Below are 15,331 nucleotides of genomic sequence, written 5' to 3'. Positions count from 1 at the left end.
CACTTGTGCGTGCAGCTTCCAAGGTCGGATCTCTGGCTGTGAAATACCCGTGGACGTTACCTACGTACCTAGGTACGTCCCTAACTAGGTACCTAGGTAAGTAACAATGTAACTTTTTGGAAACTCGGCAGAAATCCGGGGAACGCTAAACCAGATTAGACCAACGGCCTTGTTTCCCCGCACTTCGGTTACTTCCAGTCTGGTGCTTGTATCGCAAGCAAATGATTGGAGGAGGCACTTCTTATCAAGTCGGAAGGCTCCGATAAGAAGGGCAAACCGTCGGATCTGAGTTCTCTCCTTGCCTGTGACTACCCTTCATCACGAAAATGAGCACCCCTAGTCGTCGTGTCTGTGCCCGTTGCTCTCGTATCGTCAGTGCATATAACCTTCGGTGAAGATTTGTCTGGCTCTAATCTATGATAGTAGAAGCAACGATGCGATGGCAGGCTTCCTTGCGAGCGCTGCAAGCGTATGCATCCCGTCCCTATATTGAGACATCCCGCATCAATAATTAATATCTTGGCTACAGGTCTGGGCCATCCCTGCAAACCAGCTAGTTCCGGTAGGGATACGCCCACCCGACGGCCCCGTGCATCGCGGTCCCGCGGCGGCTGTCTCTCCTGCAAGGCGAGGTAAGCTACTGGAGGTTACGATTCCTTCCGTCGGAAGCTGATCGGATTTAGGAAGAAGAAATGCGATGAATGTCGTCCTACCTGCAGTGACTGCCGGCGTCTGAATATCCGCTGTCAGTGGCGAGAAAGTACACCAGAAGTCGTATTAAACAGCCCCACAGTCGTTGCTTCTTGTTCTCCTACCTCCGATGCGACGGAACCTGCTGATACAGATCCGATTAATGACCCCGATGGTGGTCCGTCTATGCTTAGCCCCATTAGCCCCTGTGAAGCAGAGGAATTCATTGCCACGCTCTTCCCTCACCCATTCCCAAGGCAGAACTCTGTAGCTTTGCCCTTGGACCTGTCGCCTGTTTCAGTGAACCCACATCTGCGCACGGAGGAAGACAGGTCACTATTTAACCACTATATCCGTGTTGTATCAAGGGCGCTCTGTCGATCTCATGATTCGGATCGGAATCCATTCCTTGTCACACTATTACCCCTGGCGGCAGGTTCGGATACGGTCACGAGTGTTATTTTGAGTTTAAGTGGCTGTCACTGGAAGAGGGTCCATCCGGCTATCTGGGGAAGTGCTCTGAATCGCCAAGGCAAAGGTAGGAAGTCTCCATTGACCGGGGTTCTACTAGTGGCTGATATTTCCCAGCATTAACCCAAGTAAATCAGCTACTGGGTTGCTCGGATAGGCAATCTATTTTCGAAGCATGTGCTACAGTGCTCTTGCTATGTTTAACTGAGTTGATCGATGGCACGTCCCGTGTCTGGAAATGGCATCTGAAGGCTGCTAGTGTAATCCTGAAGTCCCACCCCTTCCAGTCGCTGGTTTCGTCGGATGAGTGGGCATTCTGCGTCAGTTTATTTCGCTATTTGGATTCCATGTCGACCATCTCTCGTTGCAAGGCACCTCTGCTGCAAAACAGCGACAGCATGACGGAACTTACGAGCTCTTTCCGACGCAGCAGTGTACCGGAGCTTGACAGCACCAAATCCACAGATGCCATATATGGTATTTCGCCTGCGTTATTCGATTTGTTGGGAATGGTCAATCTCTTGGCCAATCATCGCAGCAGGCGCATTGATGAGCTATCAGAAATCGGCTTCCGAGCAGCAGCGGCGCACATTGAAAATCGAATTAATGAGTGGCGCGCTGATTACGATTCCGAAATTTTGTTTGTTGATCCTGCGTCGGACACTGACCGCGCTACTACTGCCTTTGAATGGGCGATCCGCCTTCGGCTACACCAAATTGTTGAGGGCTATGACCTCATGCATGAAGTAGTGGAGAGATCGGTCGTCACTATCCTTGACTCTGTACAGCAAATCCCATATGCTAGCAGGGTCGAGGGGTGTTTGCTTTTCCCGCTTGTCATTGCTGGATCCAGTAGTATTAGCGTCGAGCGCCGAATGATAGTGAAAGAGCGTCTGATGGTGATGGAAAATACGTTGGGGTTTACCCACATCCACCATGCGCGCCAACTGTTGGAGACTGTTTGGAAGGGTGGAGACAACACTCCAAATGCGAACTGGGCTTCTGTACGATATAGTCAGTTTCCTGGTGTAGTCTTTGTCTAGACTTCGTCCACACCTTCGCGTGTGGTGTACATTTGGGATGAGGGATGGTTATGTCTTGAAAAATACATTGCATTTCGTCTACTAGAAGCACGTACAAAGGAAGTTCCAAGCAATATCACATCCTGGCTGCCCCTCGCTCTCTAACCAGCTCCGCCAGATGATCTTTCATGTTGTATCCGCAAACCTCCTCGATAGTCAACTTGTCTGGTCGATCTATAGACGAGCTCCAACCAATTCGCTCGTTGAGGTTCTCACGAGCTCTGAAGCTCGCTTCCTGTACGCGCGTAGCCCTCTCTTTCCGCATCTTTTCGTAAAGAGCAAGTCCTTCTGAGGCCCCATACTCCTCCCTGAAATTCTTGTGAAAGACAAGACCCAGGGCCCCGGCATCCTCAAAGGCCATACAGGAGCCTTGTGATTGATCAGGCATCATGGGATGGGCTAGAAGCGTGTTAGTCCATTCCGGCCTTTCGAATCAATAAAAGACACTCACCGGCATCCCCAAGAAGGCAAACCTTGCCTTTCACCCAGTAAGGATAGGGCTGGTGCTTATACACTGGACTATATGTCAGCACTGAATTGTTGCATCGAAAAGTGCGTATCTTACATCGCCACATCTTGATATCCTCGGCATTTAGCATCAAGGTCTTCATTCTTGGATCGAGATCTGGGAAGGTTTCGACCAACTGCTGCGGCGAAGCACTAATGTTCCAGCCATCTTCACGGACATTATTGTGGGATGCTGGGTAGAAGCAGTAACAGCTCACGACTTCACCGTTGCTGCAGGGCGACATGACAATCTTGTTGATTCCCATTCCGCCCCAGTACTCGATGGCCTCATTTGAGATATAATCCTCTAGACCGAGAGACCGGAGTTTATCAGCCCCGATAATGCATCGGTAGCAGCACGAGGTGGACATCTCAAAGTCTGGTGTGATCCCGATCTGCTTTCGTGTGAGAGACTGGTGTCTCGAATGTCAGCTTCCGAACGTCAATGTTTCAATTCTTCGGCCGTACCCGGATACCATCAGCGGCCACAATAATATCCGCTGACGCTGTAGCGCCATTCTCGAATTGGATAACACCGTCCTCCGCATTAACATCGGTCGCCTTGAAGTTCACCTTCAATTCGCACTTTGGACCCTCACCGGGCGCCTCGAATGCGGACTTGAGGAGTTGTTTGTGAATGTCAATGCGGTGAAAGTTGTTGTAATCCTACCTCCTATCAGCGTCAACTGCCCCTTGACTTCATAGTCGAGCCTTACTGTGCCAAACTTGGACTTGTAATCGCCAAGAGGGTATGTGCTTTGCACCTCACCATCGGACCAATTGTGCATTATAAGTTGTTTAAGAATAACCTTGTCTAACCATTAGTTGTTTTTCTCGCCAGACTCTCCGAGACATACCGGCTTAGCTGCCTTTACGTCGACTCCCCATTCTTCCAAGAAACGAGATCCGTTCGACGCCGCACTAAGCGATGCGCCAACTTCGCCCGCAAAATCATATCTCTCAAAAACGGTGACGGCATGGCCTTGACGACGCAATGCCACAGCGGCTGCGAGACCACCGAGGCCGGCGCCGATAATTGCGACTTGAAGAGGCGAGTCGGTGCGAGAGGGCATGATGACTTGAATCAGGGATGGTTCTACAACCCATGAGACACCTCTTCATCTCTCATAATATATACTTCCATCACATCTTCTCTCAACTACGTCGGATCGCATCGGTCTCACTTGTTTCGGCTTCTCTTCTGGTATCTCGCGATAAGCGACGGCGAGGGCCTTTATCTATCCGACGGTTGCATCCCTTGGCTTCTCCACTGCTGATCTTTGCCATTTTGTATTTTTACTTTGACGCAGACACGCCAGTGGCTGCGAGGATATCATCATGCGGAGAAAGAAGGTTTGGACAACTTGTTGAGCTGTTATCTCGCGAAGGCTGACATTCCATCTCAGCTCGTTCATAAAGCCAATCCACCAACCGATAATATGCTTGGATTGGTGTACCCAGGTTCTCACATATTCTTTACCCCTTCAAAGCAACTGACATGATGGATAAAAACATCAAACTGGCTGATAAATATGACCCTGCTGAGGATTGTGCTCTGGGAAGCATTGCAATGGACGACAAGAAGTTGCTTCGCAAGCTTGACTGGCACATTCTGCCCCTTATGTTCATGACTTACTTCTTGCAGATGATTGACAAGATATCCATCAACGTATGTACACCAGCTCTATGACACTAATGTGATACCAGCTGACAAGTTCAAGTACGCAAACGTGATGGGATTGCAGGATGACTTAGGGATGACCGGCAATGATTTCTCCTGGTTAGCAACGGCCTTCTTCATTGCATATGCCGTGGCAGAGATTCCTCAGGGAGCTCTTTTGCAGCGGTTTCCAGTGATAAAAGTACTTGGGGTCAATGTTTTCTGCTGGGGTATCATTTTGTGCTGTTCCTCTGCTGCGAAGAACTTCTCCCACATGCTCGCCCTCAGAATCCTCCTGGGATTAATGGAGGCTGTCATTGGTGAGATAATCCATAAAATAGCCCACAATTAGACGCTAACTAACTCCTTTCCAGCACCCTCTCTCACAATGTATACGAGTATGTGGTACGTTCGTGCGGAATCGACACCACGTTATGGGTTCTGGTACTGTGGCTTAGGCGCCGGGCAGCTCGTTGGCGGGCTCATCTCGTTTGCCGCTCAACAAGCCCCGGTAAATATGTCTTTCGGTGGCTGGCGTATTATGTTCGTCGTCATTGGTGTTGTCAATATCTTGGTTTCGTTGCTTGTCATCTTCTTTCTCCCTAACACTCCGGATGAAGCCAAGTTTCTCAATGATTCAGAAAAGCGACGCATTGCACAGCGACTAACTGACGATCAAGCTGGCGTGGGTGTCAAAGTCTTCCGGTTGCGATCGGTTCTTGAAGCATTCGGAGACCTCCAGACTTGGCTTCTCGTCTTGCTTACTATCCTCATCACATTCCCAAGTAGTGTGATTACCACTTTCTCCGCCATCCTGATAAAGGACTTCGGATATACCTCCGAAGAAAGTGCATTACTGAACATGCCTTCTGGTGTTGTGAGTATTGTGGCGACTATGGTTTCTACGTACGCAATCTCAAAGGGATTTTCGCGATGGCTCGCAATTGACTTGCTACTGCTTCCAACACTACTGGGGTCTTGTTTGATGTCTTTTCTCCCCGCTGGAAATCAAGGCGGTTCCTTAGCTGGTATCTATCTGGTCAACACGGTATGTATTTGGTTAATCCAAGCAAGTCCAAACGGCTAATCCAAATAGACTGTCGCTCCTCTGGCCCTGATTTTTGCTTGGACAGGTGCAAATTTCAAGGGATACACAATGAAGGTATAGCGCCTCATCACCCCACCCCATGTATTCCTGTACTGACTATTCTAGGTTTCTGGTGCGGCCCTGGTATCTGCTGCATTCAGCATTGCGAACATTATCGGACCTCAAACCTTCCAGGCAAAGGATGCTCCTCGGTAAGCCATGACATTTGATTGATCAACATGGATCTAGCTTATTGTTTCAACAGGTATATTCCTGCAAAGATCACCATTGTCGCTGCAAATGCTGCCGCCATCGTCGTCTCCACTGCTTTGCGCATTGTATATGGGAAGCGCAACTCCACCGCAGATCGGCTGGGCATGCCGGCACGTAGTCGCGTAGAAACACGTTTGGCTGAGAAGCGGACAGTACATGATGTTCATGATGATGAGAATTTCCGCTATGTATATTAACCTATTCGTTACTGAAGCGCGTTGGTCCTAGAGGCCGAACTATCTTGAACTATATTTCTCCCCTGGGTTCTTTCCGTAGGTGATTCAATTTACACAGCTGCTGTAATTCCCATAGTTGGATTTGTGGCCAAGCATTAATTTGTCCCAGTGAATTTTGATCCCCGATGATTCATGATTCACTTGGCCCCCAGACGCGGAATGAGTCGTGCGCGAAATATCACCGGTGCCAGGCGTCAGACTATCTATCCGACGGCGGCGCAAGCAGCTCCGATCTCAGGGTAAACATAAACCCAACCGACTGTTCACTTATAATTACCTATAACCAATCCTGTCTCTGCCGCCTTTTAATTATATCAAGTCTAATCGAAAATGGCTCCTATCGACCCCGCATCATTGGTACTGGTGACAGGCGGCAACGGCTTCATTGCTGCCCACTGCATCGCGACTCTCCTGCGATCCAACTACCGCGTTCGGGCAACAGTACGCTCTTCCCAGAAGGCATATGACACGCGCAACGCGCTCGCTTTGGCCGGTGTTCAAAATCTCTCTCACCTCGAACTGGTCGTCGTGCCAGATCCCACCGATTTACAGGCTTTCTCTGCAACACTGCAAGGCTGCCAGTCTGTGCTACACTTGGCTTCGGCTTTCAACTACGATGCTGTACCGGGGGAATTTGAAGAGAAATTGATGATCCCTGCGGTTCGAGGTACACAGGTCGTGTGTGAAGCCGCTAAACAGCATTCTACTATCCGACGGGTGGTGATCATGTCCAGTTTTGCTAGTGTCTATGACGCTAGTCTTGGCTTGCAGCCGGGGTCAGTGTATACCGAGAAAGATTGGTGTCCGTTGACATATGAGGATGGAGTGAATGCTGCTGCTGTGGTAAGTACTCATTCTCGCGATTCTTCTGTCTTGTGTGTGCATCGCTGACCAATTCCAGCCTGTCGCATATCGTGCTTCGAAGGTTGTCGCTGAGCGCGCTGCTTGGGATTATGTTCGTGATAACTCCGTGCAATACCAACTCGTTACTCTGTGTCCTGGAATGGTGTTTGGTCAAATGATCCATCCAGTGTCATCTCTATCTCAGCTAAATGCTAGTAACCAGATTGTCTGGCAGGTGTTGAGTGCCGGAAACGAGGGAGAAATACCGCCCACGAAAGCTCCCGGTATGTCTTTTCCGTAATATCATGGAATGTGAACTGACATATAGATATCTTCCAAAGTTTGGATTGACGTTGAAGATCTGTCTGAGACAAGTCTCAAGGCCCTGACATTCTCGGGAACGGGGCATGAAAGGTTCCTAGTGACTCAGGGATCCTACGATACACAGGAAATTGCCGATGTCGTTCGCTCCCGACTTCCAGATAGACAGCGTGTGCCAGTGGGAGAACCCGGGAAACGCATTGCTGACACACACTACTCCTGTGATTCATCAAAGGTGCAACAGATGTTGGGAGTCAAGTTTCGGGGACTAGAGCAGTCAATTATCCCCTTGGCAGAGCAGCTATACGACATGGAGGGACGTTAATATGTGAACTATGTATCTGCAATTCAACATATCACTCATAGTCAGTCCAGAAATATTCAACCTATCGATCGATTTGAGGATTTGCAAACTCCTCCATAAAACCACAGGTAGAGATACCTTCTCAACATGTAATTCTTACATCGATCCACACGAACAACAGCTTTTACATGTCATCGTTCTGGGGATATTTTGATGTAAGGGGTAAATTTGTGATCGTTTTATGTTACATTTTTACATCCTACTCCACTACATCACTCTAAATTCGGTCCGGAAACTTGAAATATCACTCAAAAGGTTTATTGTAGTAGTAATTTGCATTCCAACAATCTATATCCCCATCACGAATGTAACGCAGCCTTAATATGTTCAGCCGTCAGATCAATAAATTCTTTCGCCTGCCAGAGGTCTAAGAAGGAAGTCAGCATACTCTTTATAAACACGGAGGGAAGACTTGCCTTTATCCATATGCATAAACGGATGCGGAACACCAGCAAATCGCTTTTGGGTAACCTCATTTCCACCTGCAATCAGTTTCTGCGCATAGGCCTCGCCCTCGTCACGCAGCGGATCACAACCAGCGGTATAGATGACCGTCTTGGGTAGGCCAGTAAAGTCCGGCGCGCCAAGTATGTTAGCATACCACTTTACCGCAGCAAGCTGCGAGTCTCTGGTCGGCCCTTCGGGTGCAATGCTCTGCCACTTGAGGTTATCAAACCACTTCAGTCGGGCCCAGTTGAGGGTTGGCGCATGCTCCATACTCTGCATCGAGGGCCATGGCGCGTCGGCTGCGGACTTGTATTTCGAGATATCGTCGACAGTAGGTGTACCGACAGCTACCAGCTTAAGGGGGACATTGGCATCACGGGCTAGATGTGCGCATACTAGGGCGATGTTGCCTCCAGCTGAGACTCCGCCTAGAGAGATTCGGGTCGGGTCGATATTGAACTGCTGCGCACCCTGGGCGTGGATGTGCTGCAGGGCAGCAAACGAGTCTTGAATCCCAACTGGGAACGCGTGTTCGGGTACGAGGCGATAGTCGACGTCAATCACGCAGACATTTGCTTTGACGCAGAAGTGCTTGCAAATGTGTGATTCCGTGTCAAGGTCGCCTAGGCCCCAGCCTATTAAATTTGTTAGTCACAAGCTTCTTCTTTCTGGACTGTTTCAGTATGAATATTCTTACCTCCGCCGTGGAAATCAATATGCACTGGCCATGGCCCTGGTGAGGAAGGCTCGTATACGCGAACGGGAATCAGGTCTCCGTTGTGACCAGGCACTTGGGCATCATAAATGCGCGCGCAGTCCGGAGCAGGGCCGGTTCCATACGAGTACAATACAGAATATTTTGTGCGCAAGACCGCGAGATCAATTGGGCCCCCGGGTGTGTCAGCGACGTGTTCATTGTATAGTTGAACGAACACTGGGTCAAGGTGGGGGAGGACGGAGGGATGAATGGGATTGAGAGCCTCGTGCGACATGATTGAATCTGTGAGGTGAATATTGTAAATTCAATCGTTCATATGACCTTATATTTGAATACCGAGGTGATTCAAGTTCTCCAAGTGATGCTAACCAACCCGTCGGAATTTGCCGTCGGATAGGAACAAGATTGACCCCGCATTTTATCTATGCGACGGGGATGTATACAAAGTCGGATAAGGAACGGTTGGACTGATGACCTTTTTCCACCATTTATGATACAAAAAGGGCGGTAATGGCGAAGTGGTATTATCTCAACACACACCATGGATCCTGTACTTATCGTGGGCGCCGGCATTGTCGGTCTAACACTTGGCCAAGCATTGAAGCAAAAGAACATCCCTTTTGAAATATACGAGCGCGATGCAAACCCTGAAGCGCGCGGTCAAGGTTGGGCCATCACCTTACACTGGGCCCTGGAGTATTTGGAAAAGATGTTGCCACAAGAAACCCTGGCGCGCATCCAAGATGTACAAGTTGATCCAGACGTCGCACGCAATGACAGCGGGAATTTTCTGTTCATCAACCTCGAAACGGGACAGCCGAAGTTCAAGATTCCCCCTAACCGCCGATGGCGTGTGAATCGGGAAAGGATGCGCCGCGCTTTGCTACATGGTATCGAGGATCATGTTCATTGGGGACGACGCGTGGTAGGTGTGGACACTTCGGAAGCGGATCGAGTGCGATTATTATTCGATGATCAGGTCACTGTAAAAGGAAGCCTTGTTGTTGGTATCGATGGCAGCCGCTCCATGATCCGACAAGTTCTCCGACCAGACGCCTTCGAAAATGTACCTCTTGGTATCAATTTCACAGGAGCCGCTGTGGACTTCACTCCAGAGGAAATCAAACCATTGAAAGAGATGGATCCATTGCTCTTTCAGGGATGTTATCCTCCCACTGGAACCTTCTTCTGGTTCTCGATGCTGGAGACACCACAGATCAACGGAACGGCAGGAACAAAAGATGAACGGTACCGAGCACAGATTTGCATGTCCTGGTCGGAGAGAGGGCCAGAAGACAAAGTAGGAGCTACTGACGAGTATCGTTTGGCAAACATGAAGCAGCGAGCGCAAGGATTTGTGCCATTCCTTCAACGGGCAGTCGATCGGATTCCGGTCGGAACACCTGTCACCGAAATCAAGCTCGCAGATTGGGAGTGTCTTGGATGGGACAATCAGGGGGGCCGGGTGACTTTAGCAGGAGACGCGGCTCATGCTATGACTATGTGTAAGTATTGGATACCCAAGTCAGCTGTGGTTTACGCTGACTGTTGCAGATCGTGGGGAGGCCGCTAACCATGGTCTTCTGGATGCCTACCGTCTTATGGAGGCCGTTGAACAAATATATAGTGGCTCTGCTCTCACATCTGAGGCGATCGATCGTTGCGAAAGGGAAATGAGGGATCGCACGAGTCATGCAGTTCGGCTAAGCCGCCAGGCCTGCCGAGACGCGCATGACTGGGGAAGGCTAGATGAAACATCAGCTATATTGACCAAGAGGGCTGTATTTGCCAAGTGATTAAGTGAAAATTTGTGCATCAAATGGTATGCGAAAGTGTTGAAATATGTGGGATGTCTTTATGTCTTTCCCTCTTTATGTGCAGACTGAGCTTTTGCCATTCTCTTCGTCCATGGAGGCTTCATATACAGCCTCCTTTCCATATATTCATTATCACACCTTTCTTCTTCCTTCATCTCCCTGGTAGCATGTAGCCTCAAGAGAAAGGCCGAACTTGGTTATCGAAAAAAAAAAAGATCAAGTGAAGTGATGCATACATGACAGGGATGTGATTTATGCATTCTTGTTGGTTATGGCAGCCAGGCTTATACCTGGTTTTTCAGGTGTCAGGCCTCCATTGTTTGCTAACTAGGTAGGTAGTTAACTAGCTTCTGTCAGTCAGATCATCAATCTCTTCCTTCCTTCACTCTCCCCCCTTCTGGCTTTGCCGGATTAGGTTATGGGCCCTCTCTCTTTTACAGAGCTATTTGTGCATCGCTTTTCATCGTTAAAATTATCGTTCTTTACCATTCTCGCCGCTAAAGGGCGCTGTAGCTCGCCTTATAAGCGGCTGTCTTATAGCTTAGCTAGCTCGCCTTATAAGCGGTTAGCCAGCTCTATATAGCTCGTCTTATAAGAGGCTATCGTATTGTCTTATATCGTTATCCTATTTTATTATAGCTCCTACTATAGATAAATAGAGTACCCTTCTCGGAGAATATAAAAATATCACCTAGATAAGCGGTCTCCTAGATCCCGGCTCGTTTACACTCTATAAATTCTAGGACGTTCTCTAGAATAAAGATAACTTCGAGGTCTAGTATAGCTAGATAGTCTAGATATAGGAGTAGGCGTAGGAGTAGGATCTATCCCTAAGAAATATAACTTTAGGGGATAAAGCTTAGCCTAAAGGGGTACGTTATAGTAGCTAGGCTAATACCTAGTTTATTAGATATAAGGCCTCTATTATTTACTAGCTAGTTAGTATATAAGCTAGCCTCTACTAGTTAGATTATTAATCTCTTCCTTTCTTTTCTTACTCTCCCTTTTCTTAGTTTACTAGATTATATAGGGTTTCTATTTATATCTTTAATTTCTTTTATTACGCGGAGCTATATATAGGTTATTAAGTCTTTATACACTCCCTATTTTCCTACTAAAACTAACTAACTTTATAACTTAATAGTAACCTTAATCCTTAAGAACTATAGTCTTAACCGGTTAATCGATAGATTAATTAAGAGCTAAATCTAATACTTATCTAATACGGAGAAATAGATAGAATTATCACTATAAGTACGAGAATAGCTTTATAGTAGTATACACTAGTGAGATCCGTAAGCTCACTTACGGTCACGTGAGGTCATATAACCGGTCACGTGACCGTGCGGACTCGGTCCTAGTCCACTATAGTATTTACTATAGTAGACGGTTTACGCCCCCGTACTAGGGTATATATAGGTGTTTAGTACTCCCCGTCTAATATAAAACCATACGATCCTTTCTAAATCATATCTAGTAGTATATCGGTTTAAAGGCTCCTTCTATAGAGGCCTAAGGGCGGTACGGGTAAGCCTATATAATAGCGTAAACCCTTATAAATAATACTATACGCGAGTATCTACGCTCCCTTACCCGTACCCGCGCCCGATATACGATCTAGCGGACCTATTATCTAGAGCGTTTATAAAAATAACTATACACTCCGAACGTATAGAGTAGCGGTCTAGAGGAAAGGGGATAGTGATAATATACTAAGGGATACCTATAAGAGGTAACCCGGTAGAGGTAGGCCCCTAAGAGGTTTACTACTACGTACTATAGTTATACGACCTAAAGCGAGGGAGAACGTATAGGAATAGCTACGTAAACTTATATTCCCCCTATACGTCCGCGATAGATAGGTTTGAATAGATCTATATCTAAGGAGAGTAGCGCCTTTAGCTTAAAAGAAAGGCTCTCCTATAGTAGAACGGTAGTATAAACCACTACTAGATAAATTTTATAATTCCCTAAAGTAACTAATAATATAAGTACCCCTAAACCTCCTATTAAGAGCCCTAAGTAAGTCTATATAAGACTTCCTATAGAAGTCTAGTAGGCTTTAGACGCTTTTATAACTAGAGAGGCGAATATATACTTATATATATATTAGACTATAGCGTTTAAGGCCGTTTATCTAGTTCTATATAAAGCCGCTTAATAAGTAAGAGCGCTAGAAATATACTAGGCCGAGCTCTTATAGCTAAGTTCTCTTTTAGCCGATCGGCTACTAGCGCTACTATTAGTAATAGTCCTACCGCTATAATCGACTATAGCGTATTCTATAGCTATATCCTTATAAGTTTTTATACGTAGGAATAATAACGACTTTAGTAATATAGATAAGGATATTAAGAAATCTATACTAAATAACCTACGCGCTATCGAAAACTATTTAGGCACTATCTTAAATAACGCTACTTTTAAGTAGACAATCGACTATAATTAATACTTTAATAAGCTAGTGGCTCTAACTAGATATAAAACTCCTAGTATAGTAAGGGTTATCTATACTAATAGTAAACTAATAAAAGACGCTAGCGAGCGGCTTAAGAACTATATATAGGCCTAGACTATTAAAGGTTTAGAACCTTTTAAAAGCTAGGAAAGGTTTAAAATATAGGTTTAGCGCGAGTTTATAGAATATATTAGCTATAAACGCCTATAAGAGAGGTTCGATAATATAAAATAAGGATATATATCGATTACTAAATATATATCTAGATTAAAGTAAACGGCTATAGACCTAAATATAGGGATCCTAGAATAATTACTTATTTACTATTTTATCGCTAGGACGAAACTAGATTTCTAGGCCTAGTAGGCGGTAGAAAAGAATTAACCTATAGAGATATATAATATCGAACTCCTTTTTATTAATTATAAGATAGGCGCTATAATCGTAAACTACTAATAGAAGGTAGCCGCTCCCGACCTCGATACTATAGAGCTTATAGCTATAGCTATATAATAGGGCCTAGAGACGTATATATACTATAACTATAGGAAGGTTAGTTACCTCGCCTAAAAGTGTTAAGCGCCGAAGATAGAAGAAACTAAAAAAAGGTAGAAGAGCTTATCCCGCCGCTATATATAACCGGCGGAAAACTAGTATAGCTATATAATATAGAAGCCCTTATCGGCTACCTTTAAAAGGCTCCTAAATTTCCGCCCCTAGACGCGGAGGATCTATTAGATCTACGCTAAGACACTACCGATTAGATATAAATCCGGCTAAAGTTAATCCTCTTATAGTAGTAGAAAAGGAAAACTAGGCGGCGATAGTACTATAAACGCCGCCTAAAATCGCTATATTTATTAGCCTCTCTAAACGTTATAGGCGATTCGCTAATATACTACTAGAGAAAAATATAGATACTAGCGATAGACCCTATTCTCGCCTATATACTTTTTAATAGTAGCGCGAGTAATATATTTATCGCGCCTTATATCGTTTAGAAGCTATATAGCGCGGTAAGGGTACATAAGCCTAAGATCCTACTACTAGTTACTATTACTAATAGTAAATAAGTTAAGATAGCTAGGTTTATTATCCTACCTATTAGGATAGGAGGGTAGATAGGCTATATTAGAGTGTAGGTTTTAGAGACCGAATATAATATTATCTTTAGACGCGACTTTTTATATAATAAAAACCTATATATTAATTAGTAGATATCTATTATATCGTTAATAGACTATATATATAGGACGTATAAGGTATACCCTACTATTAGCTTATATATAATTATAAAGGGAGATATATATACTAACCTTATCTCTATAAGATATATTATATATATCTTCTATAAACGAAATATAGAGGCGCGGCTCTTTATAATATAAGCTACCCCTAAAAACCCCTCTATATTATAGTTAGAACTACTAAAGTATAAAAACCTATAGATATAAGGGATCCTTTAGAAATATAAGGATATATTTCGCTTAGAGCTCTTTATAGCCCTACCGCTAGAGCGGAATATCGCGTACGATATCGATATAGGCGACGCTAAGCCTATAAATATTAATATCTATACCCTTTTAGCGGAGAAACTAGACAAATAAGTGTAGTAGATTAAAGAGCTTATTAAAAAGGGCCTAATTCGCTATTCTAATAGTATATAAGGGTTCTTAATAGTATTCGCTAAGAAACTAAATAGAAAGTAGCGTATATATATCGACTATTAAGCCTTAAACTAAATTATAGAGAAGAATAGATACCCTTTACTATAGATCTAGGAACTCTTAGATATTATTAGTAACGCTAAATTCCTATCGAAAATCGACCTAACTATAGGATACTAGTAGATCTATATAAGGGAGGGCGTAGTAGAAAAAACGGTCTTTAATACTATATAGGGTAAATATAAATAGCTTACGATACTATTCGGGCTTTATAACGCGCTAGCGACGTTCTAATCTATAATTAATAATACGCTATAGCTTATACTTAGCTAAAGCGCGGTAGTTTACCTCGACGATATACTAGTCTTTTTAGCGTCCTTAGACGAATACTACTAATATCTAGAGTAAGTCTTAGCCTTACTAACGGAATAGAAATTATACGCTTCTTTAGTGAAATACTAATTCGCTATCTAAGAGCTAGAATTTTATAGATATATTATCGGAAACGGCTATATTTATCCTCTTATAGCTAAAACCGCTTCTATAGACGCCTAGCTAAAGCCGAAAAACGTATATAATATATACTAGTTTATAGGCCTAGCTATATACTACTACCGGTTTATTAAAGACTTTACGAAAATCTATATCCCGCTATATAAACTATTAAAAGAGAGCGATACCTCCCTATAA

The 15,331-nt window shown here is 45.0% G+C and overlaps 6 protein-coding genes across 6 annotated transcripts; 4 read left to right on the top strand and 2 right to left on the bottom strand.

Moving 5' to 3' along the window:
- Window positions 1-326: 326 nt before the first annotated feature.
- On the top strand, window positions 327-2,204 carry N7489_004051 (uncharacterized protein; the record flags this gene model as incomplete). The annotated part of the gene is made up of 5 exons (XM_056709803.1): window positions 327-371; window positions 427-469; window positions 530-632; window positions 684-1,228; window positions 1,279-2,204. 5 exons carry the CDS (start codon window positions 327-329, stop codon window positions 2,202-2,204), a joined length of 1,662 nt encoding a protein of 553 aa, XP_056568224.1.
- A 115-nt stretch (window positions 2,205-2,319) lies between these two features.
- On the bottom strand, window positions 2,320-3,823 carry N7489_004050 (uncharacterized protein; the record flags this gene model as incomplete). Its single annotated transcript, XM_056709802.1, has 6 exons — window positions 2,320-2,642; window positions 2,695-2,757; window positions 2,809-3,163; window positions 3,219-3,416; window positions 3,467-3,559; window positions 3,608-3,823. 6 exons carry the CDS (start codon window positions 3,821-3,823, stop codon window positions 2,320-2,322), a joined length of 1,248 nt encoding a protein of 415 aa, XP_056568223.1.
- Window positions 3,824-4,248: 425 nt separating this feature from the next.
- Window positions 4,249-5,967, top strand: N7489_004049 (uncharacterized protein; the record flags this gene model as incomplete). The annotated part of the gene is made up of 6 exons (XM_056709801.1): window positions 4,249-4,419; window positions 4,472-4,730; window positions 4,785-5,458; window positions 5,507-5,572; window positions 5,624-5,709; window positions 5,763-5,967. The coding sequence occupies 6 exons, from the start codon at window positions 4,249-4,251 to the stop codon at window positions 5,965-5,967; spliced, it is 1,461 nt and encodes a 486-aa protein (XP_056568222.1).
- Window positions 5,968-6,336: 369 nt separating this feature from the next.
- On the top strand, window positions 6,337-7,495 carry N7489_004048 (uncharacterized protein; the record flags this gene model as incomplete). The annotated part of the gene is made up of 3 exons (XM_056709800.1): window positions 6,337-6,849; window positions 6,908-7,133; window positions 7,191-7,495. 3 exons carry the CDS (start codon window positions 6,337-6,339, stop codon window positions 7,493-7,495), a joined length of 1,044 nt encoding a protein of 347 aa, XP_056568221.1.
- Window positions 7,496-7,873: 378 nt separating this feature from the next.
- Window positions 7,874-8,973, bottom strand: N7489_004047 (alpha/beta hydrolase; the record flags this gene model as incomplete). The annotated part of the gene is made up of 2 exons (XM_056709799.1): window positions 7,874-8,616; window positions 8,679-8,973. 2 exons carry the CDS (start codon window positions 8,971-8,973, stop codon window positions 7,874-7,876), a joined length of 1,038 nt encoding a protein of 345 aa, XP_056568220.1.
- A 267-nt stretch (window positions 8,974-9,240) lies between these two features.
- Window positions 9,241-10,495, top strand: N7489_004046 (FAD-dependent oxidoreductase; the record flags this gene model as incomplete). Its single annotated transcript, XM_056709798.1, has 2 exons — window positions 9,241-10,204; window positions 10,254-10,495. The coding sequence occupies 2 exons, from the start codon at window positions 9,241-9,243 to the stop codon at window positions 10,493-10,495; spliced, it is 1,206 nt and encodes a 401-aa protein (XP_056568219.1).
- Between the last annotated feature and the right edge of the window lie 4,836 nt (window positions 10,496-15,331).

Source organism: Penicillium chrysogenum (genome assembly GCF_028827035.1).
Source record: "Penicillium chrysogenum strain IBT 35668 chromosome Unknown utg000002l_segment0_segment0, whole genome shotgun sequence".
Classification (NCBI taxonomy): Eukaryota; Fungi; Ascomycota; class Eurotiomycetes; order Eurotiales; family Aspergillaceae; genus Penicillium; species Penicillium chrysogenum.
The sequence above is the reverse complement of the archived record's forward strand: the minus strand, read 5'-3'. Positions and strand labels throughout refer to the sequence as shown.